The sequence below is a fragment of the Girardinichthys multiradiatus genome, chromosome 13 (genome assembly GCF_021462225.1).
Source record: "Girardinichthys multiradiatus isolate DD_20200921_A chromosome 13, DD_fGirMul_XY1, whole genome shotgun sequence".
NCBI classification, from domain to species: Eukaryota; Metazoa; Chordata; class Actinopteri; order Cyprinodontiformes; family Goodeidae; genus Girardinichthys; species Girardinichthys multiradiatus.
The window spans coordinates 5587914-5602563 of NC_061806.1; the positions used below are offsets into that span (position 1 = coordinate 5587914).

Consider the following 14650-nt stretch of genomic DNA (forward strand, 5'->3'; position numbering starts at 1 on the left):
ATTGCCAACAAAAATAGATTGACATTATCGTTCCCCTGTCCGTTCTGATAAAAACGGTAAAAGAATGACATTGATAGCCTTTACAGTTTCCGAGATATTAGGAATAGTTTGGGAGCAAGCGACTCCATGTTAAAAAGGCTGGCCAGTTAGAGGGCAGAGTGACGTCCTTCGTTAGGAAAACAGCAGGTGTCAAATTTCACTGACACTCGATGCTGATCGGCGAATTCGTTGCTGCCACCCCCCCACACACACACAAACACACCAACACACAGACACACATAACTACATATATGGGAGTCGTTTGAGGGGAGATGCTGTAGCAGCTTATACTAAGTTCAATTCAGTTTTATTTGTATAGCGCCAATTCACAACACATGTTGTCTCAAGGCACTTCACAACAGTCAGGTACATATATTCCAATTAATCCTAACCATTGAACAGTGCAGTCAGGGTTAGTTATTTATTCAAATTGGATAAAAGGTTTTTCTGTCTAAGGAAACCCAGCAGATTGCATCCAGTCAGTGACTTGCAGCATTCACTCCTCCCGGATGAGCATGTAGAGACAGTGGACAGTCACTGGCCTAAGCCTAAGCCTATAGCAGCACAACTACACATATAGTTTTAGTTCAGATTATGTAATTAAACGGCGCTTATTTACAACAATGTCGTCTCAAGGCACCCCACAAAGGGTCCCACTGATGGTCATTGTTATACTAAAAACCACAAGGATTGAGATACCTCTCTCTGTCAGACTGATTATATCCATTGGAAAAGAGAAGGGGTCATACAGGTAGCAGAAATGGAGGGTGTGTTTGCACGTCAACCATAACTGAGCCGGTTTAGGCTAAACCTGACTCCCCCTTACTCCAACCAACAGGGAGGGAGGAAGGCTCCCTCCCTGATAACCTAAGCCACTCTAACTATAAGCTTTATCAAAAAGGAAAGTTTTAAGCCTAGCCTTAAAAGTAGACAGGTTGTCTGCCTCACGGACCAAAACCGGGAGCTGGTTCCACAGGAGAGGAGCCTCATAACTAAAGGATCTGCCTCCCATTCTACTTCTAGGGACTCTAGGAACCACCAGTAAACCTGCAGTCTGAGAACGAAGTGCCCTGTTAGGAACATATGGAACAATCAGAACTCTGATGTATGATGGAGCTAGATCATTAAAGCCTTTATATGTGAGGAGGAGAATTTTAAATTCTATTCTGGATTTAACAGGGAGCCAATGAAGGGAAGCTAAAATAGGAGAAATATGATCTCTCTTTTTAATTTTCATCAGAACTCTTGCTGCAGCATTTTGAATCAGCTGTAGGCTTTTAACTGCATTTTGTGGACATCTTGATAGTAAAGAATTACAATAGTCCAGCCTTGAAATAACAAATGCATGGACTAGTTTTTCAGCGTCACTCCTGGATAGGATATTTCTAATTTTGGCAATGTTCCGGAGGTGAAAGAAGGAAATCCTTGAAACCTGTTTAACATGGGATTTAAATGACATGTCCTGTTCAAAAGTAACACCAAGGTTTTTTACTTTATTACCGGAGGTCAATTTAATGCCATCCAGGTTAAGTGATTGACTAAGCAGTTTCTTTTTTAAAGACTCCAGTCTAAAGACAACAACTTCTGTCTTGTCTGAATTTAGAAGAAAAAAATTTAAAGTCATACAAGTTTTTATATCTTCAAGACATGCTTGTAGTCTATCTAACAGGTTGAGTTCATCAGGATTTATGGATAAGTAAAGCTGAGTATCATCAGCGTAACAATGAAAATGTATCCTATGCTGCTTGATAATTTGACCTATTGGAAGCATATATATATAGTAAAGAGAATTGACCCAAGTACTGAACCCTGTGGTACTCCACAATTAACCCTGTAGTTTAAAGATGACTTATCATTTACATGAACAAACCGGAATCTGTCAGACAGATAAGATTTAAACCAGCGTAGAGCTTTTCCCTTGATCCCTACAGCATATTCCAGCCTTTCTAAGAGAATATTATGGTCGACTGTATCAAATGCAGCACTGAGATCTAATAGAACCAGTACAGACACAAGTCCAATATCTGAGGCCATAAGAATATCATTAGTGACTTTCAGCAGAGCTGTTTCAGTGCTATGATAAGCTCTGAAGCCTGACTGAAACTCTTCAAACAGGTCATTGCTGTGGAAATGCTCACACATTTGGTTAGCAAATATTTTCTCAAGAATTTTAGGTAAGAATGGAAGATTGGATACAGGCCTGTAATTTTTCACGTCATCTCGATCAAGCGAAGGTTTCTTAAGTAAAGGTTTAATTACAGCTAACTTAAAAGCCTGTGGTACATATCCATTTACTAAAGATAGATTAATCATATCTAAAATGGGGCTGGTAATCAGAGGGAACACTTCTTTAAATAATTTGGTTGGGATCGGGTCTAACATACAAGTTGAAAGTTTAGATGAAGCTAATATTTCTCTAATATAAACTCAGGAAGCTCCACAGGATCAAAATAGTCCAAACACAAATCAGGTTCTGCAGTTATTTCCAATGTTGTCTCACTTGCTGAGGATGAAGTAATCATCTTCGGGAGTATGTCAAAGATTTTCTTTTTAATAGAATCAATTTTATTTAAGAAGAATCCCATAAAGTCATGACTGCTAAGAGCTGAGGGAATGGATGGCTCAACAGAGCTATGACTGTAAGTTTAGCAGCTGTACTAAAGAGAAACCTAGGCTTACTCTTGTTCTCTTCTATTAATGATGAAAAATAAGCTGTTCTGGCTTTGCCAAGTGTCTTTTTATACAACAGTAGGCTATTTTTCCAGATTAAGTAGGAATCCTCTAGGTGTGTAGAGCGCCATTTTCTCTCCAATTTTCTAACATTGTACTTTAAAGTATGCAGCTCTGAATTACACCAAGGAGCCTGCCTCCGATGAATAATTACCTTCTTTTTCAAGGGGGCTGCATTGTCTAATGCAACCCGCAATGATGAAGTCACACTATGAACAAAAGAATCAATTTGTGAAAGGGCAAAAACAGAATTATTGCCCTCCACTGTGCTTTTCAGTGATAATGAGAGAACTAAAAGTGGAACAGATTCTTTAAAGGTTGTTACAGCATTGTCTGATAATGATCTACTATAATGAAATTTTCTTTCAGGTGTGGAGTACTCGGTTAAATTAAACTCAAAGGTTATTAAGAAATGGTCAGACAGGACAGGGTTATGAGAAAATATGTCTTTACACTCAATGCCATATGTCAGCACAAGGTCCAGAGAATGAAGACAAAGGTGGGTAGGTTTGTTAATGTTTTGAGCAAAGCCAATTGAGTCTAAGATAGCATTAAACGCTATATTTAGGCTATCACTTTCAGTGTCAACATGAATGTTAAAATCTCCCACTATAATAACCTTATTTGTATTTAACACTAAATCAGATAAAAGGTCTGAAAACTGATCTAAAAATTGAGACGGTACAAAACAACAAACAAACAAAGTGGTTTTAGTGCTTTGCAATTTGGATGAGGAAAACTAAGGATTAAATATTGAAAAGAGTTGCAGCTATTGATTGGTCTCGGACTAATCAATAAATCGGACTGAAAGATTGTTGCTACTCCTCCTCCTCGCCCAGTATTTCGAGGAATGTGAAAATTTAAATAATTAGTAGGAGTTGACTCATTTACAGTAATGTAATCCTCTTGCCGCAGCCAGGTTTCTGTGAGGCAAAATAAATCTATGTGATTGTCAGAAATCAGGTCACTAACTAGCAATGTCTTTGAAGAGAGAGATCTTATGTTCAGTAAGCCACATTTAATTGTTTTATTTTTCTTTTTGGTCTGAGTTGTGTTTATTTTTATGAGATTTTCCTGATTTCCTCCTTTTAGATTATTTTTTAACCTATTCAATTTTGGCCATGGGCAAGACACTGTCTTAATAGGGTAATGGCTGGGTAGTGTACAGAAGCTGCAGAGAGGAGTATTAAACTACGACCCTGCTTCCTGGTCTGAACCCTGGGTTATCAGAGTTTTGGAGAACTAATAGATTTGGCCAGATTCCTAGAAAGAAGAGCTGCTCCATCCAAAGTGGGATGGATGCCGTCTCTCCGGATCAGACCAGTTTTTCCCCAAATTGTTCGCCAATTATCACAGTAACCCACATTGTTTTCTGGACACCATCTAGACAGCCAGTGGTTGAATGACAGCATGCGGCTAAACATGTCATCACTGGTCAGATCGGGGAGGGGACCAGAGAAAATTACGGACTCCGACATTGTTTTGGCAAACTTACACACTGAAGCAACACTAACTTTGGTGACCTCCGATTGACGTAACCGGGTGTCATTACCGCCAGTGTGAATAACAATCTTACTGTATTTAGACTTATCCTTAGCCAACAGTTTCAGGTAGGATTTGATGTCGCCCGTTCTGGCCCCTGGCAGACATTTGACTATGGTCGCTGGTGTCTCTAGTGCCACGTTTCTCACTACTCTGGTAATTGGAGCTGCCAATTACCAGAGTTGGCTTCTCAGCGGGTGTGTCGCTGAGCAGGGAAAATCTGTTAGAAACGCAGACGGGTTGGTGGTGACCTGTGGGCTCTAGGACTATGCTTTCTATGTACCGTCACCCAGCTGGCCTACGTACCGTCACCCAGCCGGCCTGAGGCCCCGGCTGCGCGGGCTCTGCTGGAGGACTGCTATGGGGAGCTACCCTCGGTGGCTCCGCACTGGCTACGGGGCCTTGACTATCTGCTGGTTTTTCAAGAGCGCGGAGCCGGGCCTCCAATTCCGACACCCTCGCCTCCAAAGCTACAAAAATGCTACATTTATTACACGTACCATTATCACTAAAGGAGGCAGAGGAGTAACTGAACATCTGACACAGAGAGCAGGAGAGAGGAGAGTCGGAGAGAGAAACAACAGAACGGGTAGCCATGGTGGAGCTAAAGCTAACGCTAAGCTAGCGACCCTTTACCACTACTAGAAAAAACCGCGTAAGACACGGAGAGTCCCCAAACGTTAAAAGCAGCAACAAAAAGTATGTGTTTTAACGTGCTTATGTATAGAACAAATAAGAGATATCACAGTAGAGAGAAATCAGATCAAACGAGAGAGCCTTCACACACCAAGCAATTCACCAAGTGCAATAACGAAAGCAGGAAGTGACGTTACCCAGCTGGGGAGTCTCTGGTGGGATGACAGGACATGGAAGCCAAGCTAAGGAAAAAACTTCCATCAGAACCAGGTCCAAACTTCATCAGTAGCTGGAACAAATCTCCATCAGAACCAGATTTGAACTCCATCAGAACCAGGTCCAAACTCCATCAGAAGCTGGAACAAATCTCCATCAGAACCAGATTCGAACTCCATTAGAACCAGGAACAAACCTCTATAAAAACCTTCAACAAATTTTTATCGGAACCAGGTATAAACCTCTATCAGAACCAGATCCAAACTCCATCAGAACCAGAAAGAAACCTCTATCAGAACCTGGTGGAAACTCTATCAGAACCAGGAAGAATATCCATCAGGACCAGGTACAGACTTCCATCAGAACCAGGAAGAAACCTTTATCAGAACCAGGTCCAAACTCTATCAGAACCTGGCAAAAAGCTCCATCAGAATAAGGAAAAAAATCTCTAAAAGAACCTTCTACAAATTTTCATCAGAACCAGGTACAAACCTTTATCCGAACCAGGTCCGAACTCAATCAGAACCTTGAAACAATCTCCATCAGAACCAAACCTCTATCAGATCCAGGTCGAAGCTCTATCAGAATCAGGAAGAAACATCCATCAGAACCTTGTACAAACCATCAGAACCAGAAGGAAACCTTAATAAAAACATAGGTCCCAACTCCACCAGAACCTGGCAAAAATATCCATAAGAACCTTGAACAAACCTACACCAGAACCATGTACAAGCATCCATCAGAAACCAGTCCAAACTATCAGAACCAGGTACAAATCTTCACCAGATCCAGGAGGAACTCTCTATCAGAATCAGGAACAAACCCCATCAGAACCAGGTCCAATCTCTATCAGAACCAGAATGAAATCTTGGAGCATCAAAACAGCGACCATTTGATGTCAGCTATTTAAACAGCTGCTGTTCCAACACCTGAACAAGAGTGAATAATTTTAATGGGCAATTTTATAGACTTTTGAATATAGGCTGTAGTGAGCAATAGCATTTTAGCTCATTTTAGCTTTTAAATTGCTTTTTGCATAATAGATGGGTAACTTAATATCAGCCTTCATGCCTGTGATAGCCAATATGCTAATGTTAGCATTTTAGCTTCTCTTTCTCCTCTCTCCTCTCTTAGCTGAAGAACACTTTTGGCTTTTTTAGACAATTTAATGTTTGTTTTTGTGTTTCTTCAGCGTATTTGATGTTAGTTCGATCTTTTTCTGAATTTTCTGCTATTTGGTTTTACATATTTTAGCACTGACTTCAGCTTCTTTAGCTATATTTTTGCTTCAGTCTATGCTTTTTCAGTTCATCTATTGGCAGCTCTTTCCTGCTTTTTTAAACACAAAAAAAAGTTTCTGTCAGTTCTTGCATTTCAACAAGTAGTTTTGAGGTAACTTCACATTGTTGCACTGTTTTTTAGCTAATAGTCTACCTGTTTAAACAGATTAGATTACTGTTTTTCTTTGCAAATGTTTCTAATAATTTATCAGATTTTAGCTGATATTCTGCTTAGCCTCTTTCTGCCGGCTTTCAACAGAAGTTTAGCATTTCAGTTTTTTCTAATTCATTACATTTCAGCAGATTTTCTGCAGTCAACTTCAGCTTGTTTCTGCCAGCTTTCAGGTAAAGTTGGCTTACAGCATTCACACTGCATTTTTGCAAGAAATAAAATATTTTCTAGTTTATTTTTTTAAGTTTTAACCCTCATATGTGCACCTTGGCTCACCATAATATACAACTATATATAACTGTTAACGAAGTCATGTTTCTGTGAGCATTTGGAGCTAGGTTAGACAAACATGAAAGTGTGTGTGTGTGTGTGTGTGTGTGTGTGTGTGTGTATGCGTGTGTGTGTGTGTGTGTGTGTGTGTGTGTGTGTGTGTGTGTGTAGAAGTGGCACAGTGATCAAATGAGCAAGTGGATCCATCATTAAAATTCAGAGAGGAGAATTTCCAGTCGTCTCTTTCATTTAAAGCACTTCATTAAGGCAGAGTCAACATGCATTAGTCATGGTAGATGCTGTAGCCTCAGGGGGTGATTATGGCTGAAGTGGAAATGCTTCCAGTATCATGCATTCTGTTTTTGTTTGCAAATATTTAGAATGTAACGGCTAGTTTTACACAAAGAATAAGCTTAACATTCTGTAGTGTGTGTTTGTTGTACCTCCAATAAGTTGCAGGTTCCCGTGGGTGGGGATGGCCAGACAAACTGCAGAGTTCACACTTGATTGAAATGTCCTGGACAGGCTGGCGTGGAATTAAGGACCCTTGGGATAACCATTCTTCACCTGGTGCTTCGCTATAGTGGTAGAGTCAAGCCTACTATACATGAACCTGTTACTTACCTTTGAGATACCCATTTCATGTGTCCTGTATGCTTCCCAGGTTACCTTTGAAATCTCATACAAAGTCACTTCCTCCTTTGACGTAAACCTAACTTTATTTTCCTCTGGCGTAAGGTTTTTTTTCACAGCTCCTGCTCCCTACAGTTAAGCATATGTCTGCCCACTCTCCTATACTTACCTGCTTTTAAGATCAAAGACATTTCTCAAGAAATTTAATGACTTTACACACCAGTCTGCACCACACTGAAAACACTCACCTCTAGATGCACCAGGACTCTCTTCACCACCTTTTTCCTCTCATCTTTACATAAGCTAATACTCACCTTCAACTTACTTATAAAATTTAAACCCAAAATTTAATGTAAACCATGACATGGCCTTTCAGTGACTGAGCCGACTCATACAGCTGTGCAGTCAGAGGACGATTCAACTCATTTGGCTGTGCATTCAGTGGTTGAGGCAGATTTTCTGTTTGCTGTCCCAGAGCCCACTTCATGGCGCCTCAAGGTCCCAGAGCCTGCTCCTCACTGTGTGGGAGGGTGTCTAGTTGGACCCGCCTTATGTCCTGAGCTCCTTCGTGGGTTGAAAGTCTCCAGAGCTTCTTTGCGGATTAAAGTCTCCAGAGCTCCTACATGGGTTCAAGTCTACAAAGACTCTTCTGCCGACCTCCTGACAGGGTTCTCAGTGGGTTCTTCATGCACCTTCACCACCGGCCTCAAGGGTTTCTCATCGCCGCCAGCCTCCAAGGCTCCTGCATCGTCGCCAGACTCCAAGGCTCCTGCATCGCCAACAGACTCCAATGGCTCCTGCATCGCCACCAGCCTCCAAGGCTCCTGCATCACCATCAGACTACAAAGCTCCTCCTTCATCCACAGACTCCAAGGCTTCTGCATTACCGTCAGACTTCAAGGCTCCTGCATCGCCGATGCCGCCAACCTACAGTACTGTGTCTCTCCGGGGTACAGCCTCTGGGTCATCCATCTAAACTCCATCTAAACTTTTGTTTGTTTCATTTTCTCACAATGCGTCTGCTCGTGTCCAGGTTGCATTTGGGTTCTGCTTATAACCGAAACATGGCACCTCTCAAGGCCAGGATATATTTGTAAGTCGTATTACTGTTGGACAGTTTGCCAGAATTGCTTCATGACTGACAGATAGTCCTTCTCCATGGCCGCAGCAAACTCCTCCAAGGCCCGTATTTTTGCCTCTGCTACTGTCTGGGCCGCAGCACTCTTGGCATGAGGGAACCCATCAGCAGCCTCAGGAGGTTTAACAGAATATTAAGATTCAATTGTATGTTAATGTTTTGTATGTTAATGTTTTGTTTTTCTCCTCTGCTTTGTATTGGGTAGTGGTTTAGTTGAATGTTACTAGCCTACCAAATTGGATTATTGACTGAATTATTTGAACTGAAGAGTTGAAGTATGTTGTTACGGCTGGTGGCCGTATGAAAAGCACCGTTTTCCTCCGTGCTATCGGTACCGCTGTTTCTGATAGGATCGGATTTCTTCTTCGCTGGATACCCTCTTCTTCGCTGTTCCTGACGGACTCTGATCTCCCTGCGTGCTCTGCACTCCTCCTGCTGGACGTCTCCGGGAGTTCATGTTGGACTATTCATTTCCTGGTTCTTCTGAATTCGCCGCCAATCAAGAAGGGACTACATTATATAAACTCTCTGCACCTGCCACTAAAGGCAGCTTGTATTTGGACAGAACAGCTCGCCACTTCTGACTTTGGTGTTGTAAAATTTTGAAGCTTGGTTATTTTTGTATGCTTACCTGCTTGTTGGGAAGCTTGGTTATTTTTGTGTGCTCACCTGCTTGATGACTCCATCTTGGCTCAAAGGAGTCTCTCTTTAAAGTTGATTGGGCTTTGTCTTGATTTGTTTGTTTGCTTGTTGTTAGCAGGGACGTTTTTGATTTAGGAAACTGTTGAATTAGTTTGTCCCTCCTTTTGGGGGATTATTTTTAGTTAAATTACTGATGGTTGTGTATTTTGTTAAATTTATGGTTATTGTGTATTTTGGGTTTTACCCCTTTTTATTTTCAAACGGTTTGTACTTTGTTAAGTATCCTCCTTTTGTTTGTTTTGTTAAAAATAACGGAAACTGAACTAAAAAGAAATAAATTACTCTTTCTTTCATAAAACCAACAACACCTGGTTTGAATGTTTACTTCCCCCTACCCCTAGACCGAGTGGGGTCATAACATATGTTGTTAAGGAATTCTTATAGTTTGGAGAAAATTTGTTTGTGTTTATTTTGTATATGTATCCAGGGCTTGCTGTTTGAGAACACCCGTGCGCAAATTCACTCCTTCATCTATTGTCCTATAATACCAAACCTCACCAGGCAGGTATTCATAAAACAATAACTGAAAGAGACTGAGAAATGTTTGGCTAATAATTCCTGATGGTTGTGCCCCAACTTTTTAAATTTTGTTTAAAATCCCTAACTTTATTAATAATTATCCTTGGCATTTATTAACAGTTATTCATAGCAAAACCAAACTATTGTTTCACAATGCAATGAAAAAATCATCATAGGCATTTCAGCAATCAAACTCTTCCTATTATTGCTAGCAGGTTTTGGATGTTTCTTTTGTCTTGGAATGAGGTTCAAGTTTTTGAGGTTGGAAGGGTGCCTTGTCATCATCTAGATTTTTAGCTCCCTTCACAGATTCTCAATCAGCTACAAGTTGGGACACTCCAAACATGTTTGTAAAATTAAGATTGCTTAAACTTTGCTTAACTGTACAATGTATGGAACATGAAATGCATTTGAAGTTCCATTTCAAAATAAGTGTGGTACATTAACTCAATATTACTGAGCAATTTCTTACCTTTCTTGGTGGTTTGGTCTTGACAGTTTTCATAAGTGCAGGGTCCCCAAGCGCTCCATGAAGACACCTCACATTCCACAGGACAGCCTATATGGCATAGCTGTGTGGTATTCGGAGAAACCTCCAAACACAGATTACTGTCCACTGGCCGCAAACCTATAGATTCACACAAAATATGAATGAACCTGGAGTTACTGTGTAAACACACCTTTAACGACAGTAACAGAAAACAATAAAAATACATAAAATTAAAAAAAGCATAATATCAAGACTAATTATTTAAGCATTCTGACAAATATGAATTAGTCGATCCAAGGTGCTTTGAAGCTAGTTTTAGGTTAACCTGTTTCTTTTTGTTTTTCTGATCCAGCCAGGTGTAGATGACTCTCTGCAAGGTCGCCAGGCTAATGAATTATTCAAGTTGTGCAACAACAGTGTTGAGCTTCATTCACATGCAAATTGCCATCCCCAAAGGTGTGGCCTTTAATATCGACACTTTAGCATGTGTACAAGTTATGTGTCCTTTAAATCCCATGTAATGCTGTAGGTTATAAGGTAAATAACATAACACAACTGGTTTCTTTTTATTACCATCAAAACAAATATTGTCACAATTCTTTACAAGCTCCCATCATCACTGCCACATTGTAACTGCTCAGGAAATAATTGTTTAGCTTCTAAATAATTGTAAGCTCTTAACCTTCCAATGTAAAGTGCTCTGACCTCAATTTCCCTATTCTATAAAATTTACTCAGCTCTAATTAAATCTGAAAATGTCCAGGAAAAAAAGGGAAAATTACATTTGTGGAGTGCTTTCACTTTCATAAAGTCTCATGCAAGAATGCAGTCTTTCAAAAATAGCAGCTTTGTGACTCATAAAATAAAATTATGGCTTTTCAATGAATGTGTATAATAAAATGTAAATTTGTAAAGATACCAATTTGAAAATATTAGTCTTAATATTGAAATAAATGAGAAAATTGGTAGTTAAAGGCTCACTTTACAAATCCTAACCTGGAATATTAATAATGTTATTATTAGATTTAGGAGTCATGACCTGCATAAAAATGCAAAATACAGTTTGTTTGCTTTATTACATTCATTCATTCATGTCAAGACAATGCGTAAACCACAGTGAAAGGAATAATTTATAAATGGAGAAGGGTTTTGCGAATGCTGTCTCAATCCGGATCTGCTGGTACTGCATTACAAACTCAACTATTTCATGAACTCTTGCTGCTGTCTTTTGTAATTTGTCTTCTTATTATGCAGTTGAAACCAGATATACACTATATACACTCTAAAAAACATGATGCCTGATATTAAACCAGACTAGACCTTTCGTTTTTTCATGTTTGGTAGGAATACTGAAATTATTTGCTCATAGCCAGATTTATGATAATAAAGATTTGCCTTTTAAATTGTACAATTTGGGTCAAATATTATGCATTCTTCCACAAGCTTCTTCAAATAGTTTGCTGGACGTTTGGCCCATTCCTCCTGACAGAACTGGTTTAACTGGGTCGGGTTTGTAGGCCGCCTTGCTCACACACACCTTTTCAGTTTGCCCACAAATGTTCAATGGGACTGATATCAGGGCTTTGTGTTGGCCACTCAAAAACAATGGCTTAGTTGCTCTTAAGCCAATTTATGACTAACTTGGCTATATATTTAGGGTCATTGTCCTTTTTGGAGACCCATTTGTGCCTAAGCTTTGACTTTGTGGCTTATTTCTTGAGATGCTGCTTTAGTATTTCAACATGATGTTCCTTCCTCATGATGCCATCTATTTTGTGGAATTCTCCCTGCAATAAAATAGCATGATGCTATCACCCATGTACTTCACAACTGATAGTTTGGATGATGTTTTCAGCTTCCCACATTATTTCCACCACTTGCAATAATGGTGAATAGGTTAATGTTGGTCAAGGGCTTGTTGTAATGTAGATTATGACAACGTCTTACTATTTGCATCTTCGCAGTGTCTTTAGTTTTTGTTCTGGAATGTGGCATTTGCAGCAAGACACGTTCATCTTGGCTACACAGAATCTTCTTCCTAAACAATATGATAACTGGACATGTCCTTGGTTTTATACTTGCATATATTTGTTTGAACTGACAAACTTGGCACCTTTAGTCATCTTGACATTGTACCCAAGGGTCTGACATTTTGCAAATAGAAATAATTATAGTAATTCTGATTGAGATAAAACAATAACTGATCTGATTTAATGCTACACAAAAAAAAGACTTTTTGTTTTTATGATTTAAAAAAATATATATTTTATGTTCACATCTAGTTTTATGGAATTAGAACCAACAATAGTCATCGAGGATGTTGAGTTTCTAAAATCCAAATAAATTTGCTATGGTCATAGCAATATTTCAGTATTTCAATAACAATGTTTAGGTAACAAGATTTGTTCTTCTCTACAATTGTGAAATCTGACAAGCTACTCCCAAACTTAGCACTGCCTGATTAATGGACTCTTCCACACAGACTGCCCTTGCTCTGGTATCTTCATGCCAGATGGTGTGCGTTCCCATGTGTTGTGCTTCCAGACACAAATTAGGGAGCCTTAGAGGCCACCTCCATGTGCTGCCATGAGCCAACTGCCAAAAATAGCTTGGTGCCCAGCTCTGTTCCAGCTGAGGACTCATGCCATCACAGTGGCACAGCTGGTATTCAGCATGTCATTTAATATCCCATATCCAGTAGGATGTTAATTGATAAATATGTGTCCATATACAGTCAAATTCAATAAATTTGAATATTGTTGAAAAGTTGACGTATTTCAGTAAATCAATTCACTAAGTGAAACACTCCATTAGGTTAATTACACACATACTGATGTTAATTAGAATGATATTAAGCTTATGTAAAAACATAACATTTAACATTAAAATATAACATCAGATCAACTAAAAACCATTTGATTGCAGAAATATGGGCTTAATGAAAATTATGTTTAATACCTGCTAAACGGCTGGTATTACTTAAAGGTACTTTTATTCTGATAAACGAGTCTCATGCATATTCAAACTTACTGAATATGACTGTATATAATTATACCCTAGGAACAATTGCAATGTGAGTTTAAAGTTACAGAATAAAAATGGTTACGCGTCTTCTTTGTAGATGTCTAGAAAAATTTAACTACAGCCAAGAAAACCTTGAGACAGTCCCAACAAGAAAATCAATTTTATATTCAAGCACTGTGATAACCAGTACTGTTCTCAGTAGCCAAGTTTATGTGAGGCCACTTAGAAATGTATGTAAAATGAATTATTTGTTTTATGACATTTTAAATTAATTAAAGCATAAAAGAGCCTGGACTAACTTTTAAAATGCCAAAAAGAGTCACTGTGAGAATGCAGAGAATCCATTCAAATGCTAGTGTGAATAACAATAACTGTGTATTTTTGACTTCTCATGATTTGGAGACTGAAATTATTTGAAATACATTTGTTAGGATTGTGTTTAGTTTCAGCAGTGATTACCTGTTAGTCAGGGTTTCTGTTTTCTGATTTGGTCATTGTGACTTCTAGAGCAACAAAGACAAAGCAAATGTGCACTAAGTTTTAGCATTCAACTTATGAATGAATGAACGAACGAACCTTTGTCATAATGCTAAAATTTCATTTAGGGGTAACAAACATTTTTAGATAGGCCAGTCATCAGCTATGTAGAAAATCAAGTGAAGAGAAGGAACCAATTTTTTGCCACTACAAACAGTTCCAGGGATAAGTATTTATGTGCTTTTATGTCCCCACCCACACCACCAACCCCACATCCTTCCTTCTCTTGGCCAATATTGATGCAAGTTTTGGGAAATACTGATAAGCATCATTCCAAAATTAAAAATCTTTAGAAAATAATGCAACCAACTTAGAAAAATGACCTAGTATAAGGCAAAAGTAATAAGTCAAGTCAAACTGTATTTGTAGAGCAGATTTAAAGACAGAGGTTGTTACCGAAGTGCAGAATAATAGAAGGCAAAGACTAAAAGAATAAACAAAACAAATTTAGAATACATGGCAACTACCAACTAAGACAGCTCACACTAAGTTAAAAGACAGCAGAAATAGATGTTTTTAAAAACAGGTAGTGAAGACATCTGTCTATTGTTGAAAGTTTAGGAGCCACGACGGAGAAAGCCCAATCTCACGGTCTAAAATCATCCCCGGATTGGGAACAGACTGCTTGCATACGGCCAAGGTCAATAGGAAGAGAGCCAGGAGTAGAGTCGGGGTTGAACAATAACTTCAGTCTCATCATTATTGAAACTTAAAACATCTGA

General features: G+C 39.1%; 1 protein-coding gene across 5 annotated transcripts in view; it reads right to left on the bottom strand.

Moving 5' to 3' along the window:
* thsd7aa (thrombospondin, type I, domain containing 7Aa) overlaps positions 1 to 14650 on the bottom strand; it is a 180326-nt gene that overhangs the window by 73879 nt on the left and 91797 nt on the right. For all 5 annotated transcript variants that reach the window (XR_007041014.1, XR_007041012.1, XR_007041013.1 and 2 more), the window contains one exon: positions 10350 to 10505. Coding sequence is in view for 2 of the 5 variants with exons in the window: in XM_047383876.1 (XP_047239832.1) it covers positions 10350 to 10505 (156 nt within the window). In the remaining 3 variants the exon portion in view is untranslated. The remainder of the gene's footprint in view (positions 1 to 10349; positions 10506 to 14650) is intronic.